The following is a 16,226-nucleotide window of genomic DNA, read 5'->3' as shown; positions in this document are numbered from 1 at the left end:
AAGAAGAATATGTGTATGGAATAACACCTTAGAGTTATTTTATCAGTCCTTGTAAGTATCAAGTTTGCTCTGGTGTGTATGTTTGATGATTAAATAGGGTCTGATGATCAAAAACAATAAAACATATTGAAGTTTGAAGAAAAACATTTCAATGTCTTTTTTGTAAGGATTACATTGTATCAATTGACTGCACAAACAAAGCAGTCGTCTTTAAAATAATATTCCTATTAGACAAATAGTGTGGGTTACCACGCAACATTACAAGCACTACAACAAAGCCCAGAAGCAACGAGAAAGACCATAAGCACACAAAAGGAAAAAGAGTCAAGAGTTCTGTGTTGTGAGTAAAGAGTAAATTAAACCACATTTCTAGGTGTAATGATTGATTATTAAATGAACTAGAAATCTCATCTAAAAAATATACAACGTAAGGTGGCAAGAAACACATCAATAATGAATAAAGCTAAACATGCATTGTACCAAAAATCACTCCATATCCTCCACTGTTCACTAATGTTGCCATATCTGAGTTATTGTGCAGAAATATGGGGAAATAAATACAAAAGTACACTTCATTCATTAACCGTGTTACCAAAAATAACATAACGTTGGATATAGAGGACACTCAAACCCTTTATTCATTGTATCGAAAATATTGAAATTCCACCACATAGTGGATTTGCAAACAGCTAAAATTATGCACAAAGCAAACTATAATCTGCTACCCAAGAATATACAAAAAATATTCTCAATAAAAGAGGAGAAATATAATCTTAGAGAAAAGTGTGATTTAAAACATTTGTATGCACGTACAACATTTAAGACCTTCAGTATATCTGAAAGTGGAATTAAATTATAGAATGGATTAAGCAAATAAATCAAACAATGTACTAATGTGATCCAATTCAAGAAACTCTTCAAACTTAAAGTGTTTACAAAGTACAAAGAAGAAGAACCATGATAAACATTCTGAATTGATCCATTCATTTTTATATAATTGTATTCATCCCACATTATGAAATATAACTTACTTCAGTAATTATTATTATTTTTATTTTTTTTAATGTTATTACTAATGGAGTATATTGTGAATAAATTGACAACAAGAAGTGAACAAAAGTGTTAGCAACTGCTATGTAAAGGAAAAGGGGAAGGATTAAATAAGATCTGCTTCTTCCTACTCCTTTTCAAACACGTTGACTAGAGAAACTGGAAATTGTGATGCATCATGTTGTATGCATGCATGTTCGAAATCACCTCAAACTCAAGCTAGAAGGGAAGTGGTCAACTATTAGGTGGGCCTTCGTAAAGATTCCTCCCTTCTCATTCCCTACCTCCCTGGGGAGAGCAGGGGAGCTTGCACAAGCAGATTTAGCACATCGTATTGACTTACGAGGACTTTTTTTTTCCTCTCCAAGCCGCCGCCTTGGGAAAAAGAGAGCGATACAAAGCGGAGGGTTGAAGAAGAGAGAGAGAATGGAAATTCAATACACAGACAGGGAGGAGATGAATGTTTTAGAGTGCACGGATGTTTAGCTGTGATCCGTATTGTCTGCAAATGGATGGATAGATGAGGAGAGGGCACATGAAGCGTGGGATCCCGCTTAGGAGCAAACACACACACACACACTTAATGAGGAGCTCTGCACATTTCCTGTCGCGGTTTTCAATTCAAACTACATTTAAAAGTCGGTTAACCCTCATGGCAAATAACAGTTGACATATAAGTCTTACCTCACCTCTGCAGGTGCTCCAAAATGACATCCCTGCACAATAGAACAGCCTGATTTAGACTGATGCATGATCAGCAAATTAATGTTTTGTATCCAAAAGTTTACAAATAGAGTGTGTGTTGTAGTAGTGGAAATCTGCAGTGTGTGTAAAGAGCAAAGCCAGCAGCAATGAATGAACCCTTGTCAACCTAGAGCCATTTGTGGTATATACTGTACCATCAACACATTTGTAAAGTTGTGTGTACAATACCAAAAACACTCAAAGATGTGTCAACTTGCATATATCTTACAATGTTTGTATTCTTTATTTTCGATCAGTAACACAAATATAACAAAGATGTATTAATTCAAAGTCCTTCAAAATCAATCATGTATTGAGTGGCTACTTTTGCTATTATGGCAAATACGTAACATCAGTCTTTCTATAGCAATTATTAGGCTGAAATTCCAAAAGCGATATTTTCTTTGGTTGTATATGAGTTAATTTAGGAAATATAGTAAGATCAATTTACATGTAATATTTGACACCCTATTAAAGCATTAAAGTTCTGTAATGGCGAAATATAATCTTTTGGACATGATCTGGCTCCCTGACACTGAGGAAGTCATATCTTGGGATAGTCACACTACTGTAACATGACAACCACTCCAAAATGTTTCCAGTAAGTCGCCTAGAGACTTACTGAGTTTAGGTATATAAGGCCCATTTTAAAACATTTCAAGTGTTGCTGACACGCGGCGTTCTTATGGCTACTATATATGTTGTAAACATTTATAGCGTCTTGACGCCTTCATTAAAAACAACCTGGACCTCGGAGCAAAACTGTACATCGTACGCTTTCAGTTAATCTGTTGCAAAGTGCTGGACGGGAAATACTTTACAAACACAATAATATGGCTGTTCTGTGAGCAAAGCAATAAAAACACACACACCTTTTTTTCCCCCCGAAGACCCCTGGAGCTTGTGTCCCAGCATAGAACTAAGAGTAAAAGTGTGTGTGTGTGTGTGTGTGTGTGTGTGTGTGTGTGTGTGTGTGTGTGTGTGTGTGTGTGTGTGTGCGTGCGTGTGTGTGTGTGTGTCCCAGCTGCAGCATGTTCTGTGAGTTATGTGTGCACGTGCATATGTGTGTATTGCCAGCAGGCTCGTGGTTCTGGGCCGCCCTGTAAAGGTGATGTGTGGCCGCTATTTGGCGGCTGGACATGGCAGGTTAGCTCACTGCAGCCCGATCATATTTTATACGCCAGCTCTCTCCAGTCTTATCATATTTTACACGCCGGCAATAACAAACTGTCTGGAGGAAAAGAAAAAAGAAAACTACTTGTGCACATGTGCCAGTACTAAAACACAAACACACACATTCCCAAGAGGCAGAGTTGTAACGTGGCGATTGACCAATGTCGTTTTTTTTACAGAAAAGGCAAATTGAACGAAGATAACTTAGGAAATGAGGCTGAGTTAATAGAAAGATCTGAAGTGTGCCAGCAGTCATTTGGTTCTATTGTCTAGTTCAGTCCTGAGCCGGCATCTGTCACTGTCCGGCTGCCCACTGAACACACACACACACACACTCACACACACACACACACACACACACACACACACACACACACACACACACACACACACACACACACACGCAACAGGAGATTGATCCAAACATCGATAGATTTGATACCAAGAGTAGTATTGGTATTGGAGCTACACTACCGTAAATTAATCAACAATTTTCATTTGTCTTCTATGTTTATTTTCACAAATATCTGTTTTTTTTTTTTTATTTCGCTTTGTTGTTCATATCATTGCATCGTTGATAATGTTATCTTTACATTTTTGTTATATACAAACTCTGCGAAATACGATGGCTTTAGGTGCAAAAATGCAACAACTTTGCAGGGGAGCCAACAGTAGTTTTTGCTTTTGTTTAGACATTATTGAGTACATATTGACTAAACACTTGTATGTAATTATAGGGATATTGGTGTTGTTGTTTTGATGATGTTACATTGGTGTATTTATATATTGTTACATTTTTCACAAATAACTACCTTTAATAAAACATTTTGGGTGCTTTCTGTGCTTTATTCTGTTTACAATGACGGGCAACAAATCAAAGGCAAAATCAAAAAAATCATTAACGGATCTTGAACATTTGTCGATAATACTGTTCTTGTATTTACTTGGTATCGGGCTGACACTAAAACTGTCAGTATCGCAAACCCCTAACACACACGGAAGTGGGTGGTTTCCATCATACCTCCATCAATTCAAGGCACAGTATGCAAATGTAGGGGATATAATGACATAAAGTTGAAAGGTCAAAATGCAGAAAAGTAGCCAATGGCAAAAACTTCCTGCACATTTTCTTGTTATTAGTCTTGATTCATGCACTGAGCATTTGAGGAAAAACCCACACAATTGTGAAGGAAAAACATGATTTTGTACAATAGACTAAGTTGATTATGTGGTGTTGCATAATCCTCCTATAAACAAAAATTAGGTGCAGGTTGTTAAAAAAAAAAGAAGAAGAAAAAAAGAAAAAAAACAAATTTTGACACATTTTTTTAACAATGTAAAAAAGTTGCATGAAAGTAAAAAAGTACCAATCCGATGATAAAAAGAAACTCAAGTGAGAAAAAAAAAGAAAAAAAAAGGCGGGAACATGTTTCCTACCTGGGGCAGATAGAGGAAGGCAGGTGGGCATTGCAGAGAATGAGGTAACATCCCGGTGCCGGACAGCAGAACACAGCCAGAGTTTGCCATGCAGCACAGCATGTGAAGACGGGAGCCCTTACTCATAGAGACCGTGGACACTTGGTCTGTCCTTCACCTCTCAACCTCGCTCTCTACTTCTCGTCCCCTCCGGAGCGCGTTCCCTCGCGGCGGCGGCGGCGGCGGCAGCGGCGATGCGCGGTCAAGTCACACGAACGCGGAGGAAAGGGATGCCGGAGTACAAACGCAGGGCTGGTAAGTGGCGCGAAGTAGGGGGAAAGTGACGCTTCGGTTCTTCTCCTACTTTGGTTGAGGAGCCGAGGCGAGCACGGAGGAGGAGGAGGGGGAGGAGGAGGAGGAGGAGGAGGAGGTGGAAGTGGGGGGCGGGGCAAAGGAGCTCCTTTAGGGAGGGAGAGACTGGAGGGTTTGGAGGGGGAAGGAATTTGTGTATCACTTATACAAATATGTGTTGTTGCCTCACAGGTCAAATCCTAACTCAATTTCCCAGTTATATTCTCTGGAACAAAAAAAAACAAAAAACAATGCCGACAAATGACCTGAAACTTCCCATTCCTCCAGGGGCAAAGGAAATGTATTTAAATATTTATTTTTCAGGCGTTTACCCCTTGTAGTGGAATTTCTGACCTTTGAACCATTTGTGTCTGTCAAGAATGTCTGCTCGTTTCTTTCTTTCCTATTCTGAACCATTAAAGGCCTACTGAAAGCCACTACTACCGACCACGCAGTCTGATAGTTTATACATCAATGATGAAATCTTAACATTGCAACACATGCCAATACGGCTGGGTTAACTTATAAAGTGCAATTTTAAATTTCCCGGGAAACTTCCGGTTGAAAACGTCTCGGTATGATGACGTTTGCGCGTGACGTCGATGGTTGAAGCAGAAGTATTCGGACACATTGTATCACAATACAAACAGCTCTGTTTTCATCGCAAAATTCCACAGTATTCTGGACATTTGTGTTGGTGAATCTTTTGCAATTTGTTTAATGAACAATGGAGACTGCAAAGAAGAAAGCTGTAGGTGGGATCGGTGTATTAGCAGCTGGCTGCAGCAACACAACCAGGAGGACTTTGACTTGGATAGCAGACGCGCTATCCGACGCTAGCCGCCGACCGCATCGATGATCGGGTGAAGTCCTTTGTCGCGCCGTAGATCGCTGGAACGCAGGTGAGCACGGGTGTTGTTGAGCAGATGAGGGCTGGCGTAGGTGGAGCGCTAATGTTTTTATCATAGCTCTGACGAGGTCCCATAGCTAAGTTAGCTTCAATGGCATCGTTAGCAACAGCATTGCTAGGCTTCGACAGGCGGCACAGCATTAACCGTGTAGTTACAGGTACAGTGTTTGGTTCGGTGTCTCCTGATAGTAGTATTGTTGATCTTCTGTCTATCCTTCTAGTCAGGGGCTTATTTATTTTGTTTCTATCTGCATTTAAGCACGATGCTATCACGTTAGCTCCGTAGCTAAAGTGCTTCACCGATGTATTGTCGTGGAGATAAAAGTCACTGTGAATGTCCATTTTGCGTTCTTGACTCTCATTTTCAAGAGGATATAGTACCCGAGGTGGTTTAAAATACAAATTTGTGATCCACAATAGAAAAAGGAGAAAGAGTGGAATCCCTTTTACCTAAGTTACGGTCAGAGCGAAAATAGATACGTCCTGCACTGCACTCTAGTCCTTCACTCTCACGTTCCTCATCCACGAATATTTCATCCTCGCTCAAATTAATGGGGTAATCGTCGCTTTCTCGGTCCGAATCGCTCTCGCTGCTGGTGTAAACAATGGGGAAATGTGAGGAGCCCTTCAACCTGCGACGTCACGCTACTTCCGGTACAGGCAAGGCTTTTTTTATCAGCGACCAAAACTTGCGAACTTTATCGTCGATGTTCTCTACTAAATCCTTTCAGCAAACATATGGCAATATCGCGAAATGATCAAGTATGACACATAGAATGGATCTGCTATCCCCATTTAAATAAAAAAATTCATTTCAGTAGGCCTTTAAAGGACCATATGTGGGTTATATTTGAACGAGTGGTCGGTCTGACCATTCTACAAAATGTTTTGATTGTTTGTTATGGCTAAAGGATTCAATGAGTATTTTGAAGACAACATAGAATCAACGCTACAATTAGTTTTATGATTGTATGTATCGTAAAACTGTGTGGGTGGGTGTACACAAAAAAAATGTTGGGTTAAAAAAGAACCCAATTTCAACCCAACTGCTGGTTCAGAAAAGGACAAACATCATATTTGAGTTATTTAAATTCAACATTTTGGGTAAAGTTTTTCAACCCAACTTTTGCGTTCAATTATTTAACCAAAAAGTTTACTTATGATAACTTAATGTTGGGTTATACCCAACCAAACTATTAGGTTGAATTATTTAACCCAAAAGTTGAGTTATGCTAACTCAGTGTTGGTTGATTCATAACCCAACTATTGGGTTGAATTTATTCCACAAAAAAGCTGAGTTATGCTCACTACAATGTTGGGTTATTCCAAACCCAACTATTGTGTTGCACAATTTAGCACTCCTTGACCCAATAGTTGTTTAAAAATACATTTTACTGCTGGTTTGTCCTACTCCTTCACAACTACTGATCAAAAGTATTTTTATTCCATTAAAATATACTCAAAAGCAAGATATTAGTGACATTTTTTTTTACATGAATTGTCGTGTATGGTCATTGTTGGGGTCACATTTTACTGCGTGAATCGTTCTCCCAGGATGCAGACGGGACTCCAGAGGCAAGTTGCAGGTAAGGAAATTATTTATTGTCTATAAATCATGCGTGATACGAACAAAAGAGCACCAGCGTGCCGACAACACAGGAAGCTAACGGAATAGCGAACAAGAAAAGCTTATCATGTAAACAGGCAAACAAAAAGGCGAAGCTTAGCTCAGGAATCAAATTAGTAGCCGTCGTAACTGTTGCATGGAAGCAGTTAAGAAAGCCAGACTGAGTGTGGCGAAAAGCAGGCAATAAGTAGCTCTCTGATTAGTGCCCAGGAGCAGGTGAGCAACACTAATCAGAGGCAGGTGAAAACAATCTGCAGTCATGGCAACTAAAACACAAACCTAGGGGTACTCAAAACAGGAATTGAGGGAGTCAAACAAACATGACGGATCATGACATTAATAGTTCTATACAGCATGCTCAAATATTTTCATGTACATAAGATGTGTGATTGTAAATAATGTTAATGAGATTAAACCTTAATAAAATTCCCTTCAAGAAAAAAGCTTTTTACCCAAAAATGCGTTACTCATTGAACAACAACCCAAAAATGGTTCATAGTTTTGAAATCCCAGACATTGAGTTAAAATAAAACCCTTATAACCCAAAAAATGGATTGCTCTTCATAAAAATAACTCGAAAATTTAACCCAACACTCGCAACTCATAAATTGGGTTATCAAAATACCACAGCATTTTTTAGTGTGTACATTGTTGGCTTTTCCCTCAGATTCCTAAACTTGCCCATGTTCTAGGAAATTAATAATGTTTTGGAGATTATAAGAAAAGGAAAACAAATACAGGTATGTGTATATTTTATATCTAATCATTGTTTTATTCAAAAAATGTAAAGAGGCAAAATTTCAAAACAAATATGCAGTTCCCCTGGAATTTTGCCTATTGTTCACAGTCAGAGAGAGGAAGAGATATGTTTGTTGGTTGTTTTTTTTTTCAGTCTAAAAATAAAAACACGCTCGTAATATGTGGCTAGCAATGCAGCTAATGGTAGCAAGCCATTCTGCCTCTAAGGCTATGTCTACATTAAGCCGAATAACCCCTTAAACGAATAATTATTTAGCCTAAGCCCCGTGTCAGCCACACTAAACCAGCGTTTAAGGTTCCTCTCCTCTGACAATTTTTTACACGGGTAAGTGCGCCGTCTATTTCTTGAATCTCCGGAGAGGAAGTGACGCCAGAAAGACCACGCCCCACACAGGAAGTGACATCAGAAAGAACACGCCACAGCCAGCTTCATAACAACCCGTTCGGTAATTCGGCGGCAACCACTAGAAAGATGGCGGCGAGTCATCCAGACATGCCTGTGTTTCTCCTTCTTGTACATGTACAGGTGCTTTTGGAAATCACACATCAACACCTTAAGAGAAGTAAACGGGCGATTGCAGCTATTTGGGATACAACACATCTCAGACGGCAACATAACAATGCTGAGCAACGGTTTTGGATAAGGCCTGGAAGAACGGCAGCCTGGTGGGATATGTTTGTCACCGAGTGTGTTGTGTCAGGGAACGGCAAGAGAACTTTCGAATGTCCAGGTCAGCTGTGATTCTACTTAGTGAAAAACTTCATCCATTTGTCAAAGGAGAGACAACAACAATGCGGGCTCCCGTGGACAAGGGAAGACCACGAAAAATTGTGAATGCATTTGGACTGGCAAAGCAGACTGTCAGTTATTGTCCGTTATGTACAAACGTATGTCGAGCGATTACTCAACGACTAGTTTTGTATTCCATAACTATTGTGAAGTCATGAAGTGGTTGCGGCCGTCAAGTACGACCGCCAATTTCAGCCTACAAGCACAGTGTCCTGTTGTTGGTTGTTGTAAAATGTTCTTTATCACATTGTTTACTTTCACACGTCCATTAAAGATATGATTCCTGCAGGTGTGATTCACTACAATAGTCTAACAGCTGTTGATGGTGAGGCAAGCAAGGTTTACTGTTAAAAGAAATGTGGCAATAGTCTACATTGAAACACAGGGTAAGAATACACTTCCAGGTCAGAGGTGACTTAACGCAAACTTTTTTTTTGCGCATGCCTACTAGTTCGCGTTGCGCCGGCGGACGGAGGGGGGAAAGGGATCTTAAACGACCATTGTGTGTGTGTGGACACGGATAAGGTTAGGTGGGATTTACCCTGGATAACCTTGACCTTATCCAAAAACCGTCAACATTATTTAAGTTCAGTAACCTGTATCATAACCAAGCTGTAGCGACATTGTTATTGTGAGAGCAAACACTGAGGAACTGTTGTTTAGCGTTCTAACACTTCTCCTTGCTCACACAGAGACATGCACAGTATCACACTACTACGGCATTATGAAGAGGAAAGCCAGCGTCTGCATCAGCAGCTCAATCGATTTTTAAATTGTAACGATAAGACACCAATCTGTACTGACTGAAAAACATGACTGATCGTATTACAGTATGTGTAAAGTGTTAGCCCAGATTTCATGTTTTATTTGTACACAGCTAGCTCAACAGTGTATGTAGTTGTAGTAACACCAATGACGTGCTGCGTTTATCATGATCAATATTATAGTGACTTACTCAATGGACATTTGTCTATTTGGTCAAGCTGGCCAGGCACATTTTTTTCCAGTTGATTTTGGGTACAGTAAGTGCGAAAAAGTTTCTACCACTGCGGGGTTTGTTACTGATGCAGTCTCTTTGAGCAATGTCCTCCTCGCCAGATACAAGAAGCCTTTGCATCCATAAAAACATTGTGTGCCTCTCACATTTATGTCGGCATACTGTAGCTAAGCAAAATTCACATTTACATCACTGAATCATGACGGCCCTAACTCTCGGCTCCCAACTGCGCCAACATTTCAGCCACACTTCGTCCTCGCTCAGCTTCTATAACCAGCAGTTGGTCCTCCGTATATTCAGGTTAAAAAAGATGAGGTTGTGAATCATCACTTCTCCAAACAAAGTCTTCGTCTATGATAAGCAAACACAAGTCTGTTGATGGAAGTGGCAGAACACTCACCTTTCTTGATGAAAGTAGGAAGTCTGTTGCTACGAGCACGGAAATCAATGTGCTCAGGAAAATGACTTCAGGTAATGGTTAAAATTACCAAAATATTGTACATATTACATTTTTTCATACACATGTCTGTTACTACATTATATGCATACTGTCTATATAGATCCAGGTTATTTTCCCTCTTTTGTTAACATGTTTCAACATGTTCTTTAACTGGAGAAGTGCTTGTTTCATCAGAGGAACTGTCCAAGGTCCTGAAATCTTGTGCTCTAGTTTTTCCTCATTGAATCAATTCTGAGGCTAATAATGATAGTCTACATTTTCATTTTCATCAATGTTTAAATGGGAATAGCAATTCTAGTAAAAACAATGACATGAAAACAATGGTTGCGTGTGCTACGACACAACGACAATAAGTCGTGCCTAGCTACCAAGCGGTAGTGGGAGAGTTATTTGATGCCGAATATGCCCGTCACATTGTGCTATGTCTATATCATATAAATAACTAAATAATAGCCATTCTACGGTGGAAGCGTTAACATATATCTAAATCGGCGTGTCAAAACTTAAGGTAGAATTTTTTGATGTGGTTGTGTTAATCAATAGACACTGCAATTGAATTATGAAATTCATGAAAAATAAATAATAATATATAATACATGTAGATTTATACAAAGAAAACCATACAAAATGCATAGAACTGGTTAAATTAATATTTAACATCACTTTTACCTTTGTGGATGACACTCGATCATGACGAGCAGCAAGGGAGAAGATGGCTTCCCATACACCCCACGAACGCAACTTTTGTACTTTACTACAAACCCACAGTTTTGGGAACATTTGCCTCGATGTCTACTCTGAAGAGCGTGTTGGCGATCAGTGGTGGAACATTGATTGACGTGAGTTCCCAAAACATTGTTTTCGCCTGTTTTTGCTAATTTGTCTACTATTTCTTTTGTAACCATCTATTTCAGTGAATAACGATGACGCTTATGACTAGCATCATCATTATTTGCCATTATGCGAGAGACTTCACACTAAAGTCTCATCATAACACTATCTGAATGATTTGTGATATACAACTCAAAATAATATTGTCTGACAGAAAAATAACTTCCATACTATATGATAAACAAAGCACACTATCACAGCTTTCCAATATATGTGTGTTACTTCAACTTAATTGATGTATTGTAATAGCCTTAGTGTTATTTTAGAGTAGTGTTTTGGGGGATCTGAAGACTGGATGCATTGACAGACTCATAGTCAAAAAGGTGGTGTTTTTTATCTTCCATTTTATCGTTTTAAGTGGTAGGTTATTGTAATAGTCCATATCACCCATCCTTACTGGCCAGGTGTGGCCTGTGGGCCCTGAATTTGACACCTGTGGTCTAAATGCCTTAAATGAGAATTGCAGTGATAACCGGAAACTAACAAAATTGCTTTTGAACCATTTCGATTTCTTCAGTGTTGAAATTCTAATACAGTAACATCAAGTTGTAAGCAAAAAACTACTCTACAGCAGCAAGGAATACGAGGTGGACCTAATCTTCGAGTCAATCTGAGCGTGCCGGGTACATTTAAAGTGGCGGACCCCAAGCAGAGCGTGTCGCTTTCTTAGCGCTAGCCAATTGCATCTCTGCCATCAAGGTGTCAGTGAGATGCCAGGCTCTCTACAGAACTATGGAGGACTACCTGAAAGCGCCAAACTACATTTGTTTGGCTAGACTTGCCGAGCAGTGTGGTGCGTTCAGTGACACTCAGTAGGCACGGGCTCTATGGCTCTATGGACGGTTACTTTGACTACAACAATACTACAACACATGTTTACAAAAATGAACCTCCTAGAATTGACATGTTATGTTGACAAAACTGCTGAAGCATGTATGTCAACATACACTTTTTAGAAGAATACGGGGGACCAGGACTTGATGAGTTGGTCCACTTAGACAGGTTGTTGTTGACACAAAGGGTTCAACTAAAAGAGATTCGGTCAACTGTATTACTTTTTTTTTTTGTCAAAAAGTGATGTTGTGACTGAGTCAACAGCGCCTCTGCTGGTTGCATCCAAGTAGTGTACTCAAGATGCAATTATTTATTTCCGCTAAATCAATGATATTAATCTTATTTTTCTCACTGACATTTAATGAATACTTAGTTTCGCAATATAAACAATATACAATACAAATTTAACCGACAATAGAGCTTTTAAAACTATTGTTAAATAATGATAATGCATGTTGACACATTCTAGCTGTGTCCTGCCAATTTGACAGCAACAAGCTAACAAAGGGGTCTTAAACACACTGTAGCATTGTTGATAGCAAGTTAGCGACTAATCTCCCTCCACAGTGCAAAGTCATTTCTTAGTCAGCAATTGTCGCCTCCATGAGGCAAATAAGCTATGTTTCCTACAAGTACATTATCACTGGAGGACAAGGAATAGCTTAACATGCTACACTACATGCCATAGGAAGATATACTAACTGCTAACCGCAAGCTTAAGCTTTTGACTGTAAACCAAGCGAGCGGATCGATACAAATATCAACAGTAGCAATACCAAGTACAGTATCAGTAACTGTCGATACTACAATGGTTAGATTGATATTTTTTTATTATCAAAATTATTTACAAACTCATTGTTTACAAACTCAGGAAATAAGTCCTTAGACACAAGATAGCTTTTAAAGGCAAAAACCCAATGATTTAAATCAGAGCCAAAACTAAGAAATTATTTAAATATTATTTGATATGATTACACCGCCATCCTGTGTTTTTATTTGATTATAATTGTGATCGAAAATTTTATCAATCAATCTTGAAAATGTGAAGTATCGGTATCAGCATTGGTATAGTGTGACCAATACTGCCCTTGTAACTACTTGGCATCGGCTAGATATCCAAATTTGTAGTATCGCTAGAAACTAATGTAACGTATCCAAACAGCCTAAGAATAAGTGCTTTGTATATTTTAACAAAAGTGTAGATATAAACTTTAGATTAATAACAATTTTGAGAAAATAATACGTGGAAATGATGCTACATGTCACTGCATAGGTCAGCAGCTAACTTAGGTGCCTTTGTAATGCGTTTTGAAATGATTCTATTATTTACATACCAAAGAATAATAATATATTGTGATGTATATCGTTACTGCAGGAGGTTCAAAAATATATTTTAAGGTGTATCGCCCATCTCTGATTATCAATACATCTATTCTTATAGCCTTACTTAGTTTCCTGAATTATATTGTAATGGATGTTTGCGACAGAAAAAACTAATTATTTTCAGAGCTACCAAAAGACAAATTTGCACACAAAACTGTTTAAGTACCGCATTGCAGTATTGCATTCGACCATAAATACATTAATACACAATGATAAAACGGTGCTTTGAAAGCTGCTTTTCTGCTTTGTTAAATGAATGTGTGCTAAATATACTTCTGTAGAAATAATTAAATTTGTCAAACAATTAAGGGTAACAACAATGAAAGAATTGGAAAAAGCGCTAATGCAATGTCTTAATGTAATTTACTGCCGAGTTGTGTTGAGGATATTTTCCTTTAAGGGAATTTCCCCAGAAAGATAAACACTAATGGCTGTATAATGAGATATAGTAAGATACACATCCCCCACCCGACACTATTTCCTTGCCTCCTGTTCACCAGTGGGGCCTCGGTTAAAGCAAGCATGAGTTCACCTATAAATCTGACTTTTGTGTGTTGCTTTGGTGCGCTCCGACACAATGATTTTATTTCACTCAAAGGTAGTCGAGCATTGTCGTCTTTTACGCACATCTTGTATTTTGGGAATGACAGAGGGAAAAGAGCAATGCAGAAAGTGGTGCTTCTCCTTCTGTTCCTATTAATAAATTATGACTTAATTAGTCTGTTAATGACTTACAGTACCACATTACAGAGTCATTTCTACATGTATTTCAAATTTTTTTTTAAATAAAACAATACTGCGTTTTCATTGTTGTATTCCCTGTTGCCGTCTGCTTTTTCGGTGTTATACTTTGTTTTGCCAACAGCCTGGGCCAGTGACTGGGGCAGAGCAATGAGGCAGGATGACACGATTAACCTGACTAACTAGCCACGCGTCCTCACCATTAAGACGCCAGATTATTACTCATGGTTTTCCTGTGTTGACCTGAGCTGTTAACTCTGTCACACTCATCGTTCCTGGTCCCTTTTTTGCTAGCTTCTAACTTACATGCTAAGTCGCGATTCCAATTTTTGTATGTCATGTATTTTGGTTGCTACTTTTTTACTATTGTTTCTCTGGTGGCGTGTAGCCCTGTTCTTAGTTTCTTCTGCTTCTCGGCCTCAAAGAGGAACTGCACTTTTTGGGGGGGAATTTTTATCGTTTACCATTATTATGAAAGACAAAATGACAGAAGTTTTTTCTTTTGATGCATTCTAACTCGTATATAAAAGTTGCTTACAATTGAGCCAATGGGAGGTCCTCTATTCCGTCCATAAAATCCTCCAAATAACTATCCAAAAACCACCAAGAATGCTCCATTTAAGTTGTGTGACTTGAATAATAACCAAGTATTAGTGATATTGTTAGTATAAGTGCTAATGCAGACAAACTATGATCACAAGCTTGCGTGCCTATGTTGACAATGTCGACTGCTGAGCTACTTTCTCGCGTCAGAGCTTGTGGAAGTTTATTTTAGATCATAAATCATGCCTCTCACCTTGATAGTGGAAGGATGACAATGTAATCCGACAAGTTGGTACACTTTTACAGCCAATTTACTCAACGGTCTAGCTCTTATCCTATCTTGCTGATTGTATTGTACCATATGTCCCAGCAAGAAATCTGCATTCAAAGAACTCCGGCTTATTAGTGATTCCCAGAGCCCCAAAAAAGTCTGCGGGCTATAGAGCGTTTTCTATTCGAGCTCCAGTATTCTGGAATGCCCTCCCGGTAACAGTTAGAGATGCTACCTCAGTAGAAGCATTTAAGTACCATCTTAAAACTCATTTGTATACACTAGCCTTTAAACAGACCCCCCTTTTAGACCAGTTGATCTGCCGTCTCTTTTCTGCTCTGCCCCCCTCTCCTTCGTGGAGAGGTTATTAGGTGACCACAGATGAAACGCTAGCTGTTCAAAATCAGGACCACAATTTAGATCCCCACATCTGCGGTCCCCTCCAGGGTTTCTCATTGTATCCCATTGGGTTGAGTTTTTTCTTGCCCTGGTGTGGGATCTGAGCCAAGGATGTCGTTGTGGCTTGTGAAGCCCTTTGAGTTGTGATTAAGGGCTATATAAATACACTTTAAATTGATTTAATGAGGATTTAGACCCGGAAATGGCGAGAACGACACGAAAAGACACTTTGTCCAACCCCCTTTTTATTCGCGAGGATTATGTGTCATACAATATATAAATATATGAACATTCTAACAGTCGGCATCCTAATGACAGCAGACATTGTACAGATGTTTTATTATGTTTGTTGTCTCTCATGAAGTCCGCAGTGAGTAATAATCAGTACTGTTGTTGAAGGAAAACGCGAACGAGGTGATGCATTTTTTAAATGAATGCGCTGCAAATGCTTAAAAAAAATCCATCTTTCCATCCATCTTCTTTCGCTTATCTGAGGTCGGGTCGCTGGGGCAGCAGCCTAAGCAGGGAAGCCCAGACTTCCTTCTCCCCAGTCACTTTGTCCAGCTCTTCCCGGGGGATCCCGAGGCGTTCCCAGGCCAGCCGGGAGACATAGTCTTCCCAACGTGTCCTGGGTCTTCCCTGTGGCCTCCTACCGGTCGGACGTGCCCTAAACACCTCCCTAGGGAGGCGTTCGGTGGCATCCTGACCAGATGCCTGAACCACCTCATCTGGCTCCTCTCGATGTGGAGGAGCAGCGGCTTTACATTGAGCTCCCCCCAGATGGCAGAGCTTCTCACCATATCTCTTAAGGGAGAGCCCCGCCACACGGCGGAGGAAACTCATTTCGGCCGCTTGTACCCGTGATCTTGTCCTTTCGGTCATATCCC

At 39.5% G+C, this 16,226-nt stretch overlaps 1 protein-coding gene across 10 annotated transcripts in view; it reads right to left on the bottom strand.

Moving 5' to 3' along the window:
* Positions 1-16,226, bottom strand: part of rbfox3a (RNA binding fox-1 homolog 3a) — a 1,185,382-nt gene that overhangs the window by 415,729 nt on the left and 753,427 nt on the right. The window contains exon 1 of one of the 10 annotated variants that reach the window (XM_062056430.1): positions 4,405-4,676. The exons of the other annotated variants lie outside the window; for them this stretch is intronic. Coding sequence (XP_061912414.1) covers positions 4,405-4,530 — 126 coding nt within the window. The 5' untranslated portion in view covers positions 4,531-4,676. Of the gene's footprint in view, positions 1-4,404; positions 4,677-16,226 lie in introns of those variants that run through there. 10 annotated transcript variants of the gene reach the window in all.

The sequence above is a fragment of the Entelurus aequoreus genome, linkage group LG08 (genome assembly GCF_033978785.1).
Source record: "Entelurus aequoreus isolate RoL-2023_Sb linkage group LG08, RoL_Eaeq_v1.1, whole genome shotgun sequence".
Lineage (NCBI taxonomy): Eukaryota > Metazoa > Chordata > Actinopteri > Syngnathiformes > Syngnathidae > Entelurus > Entelurus aequoreus.
This window is presented reverse-complemented; position numbering and strand designations above follow the sequence as displayed.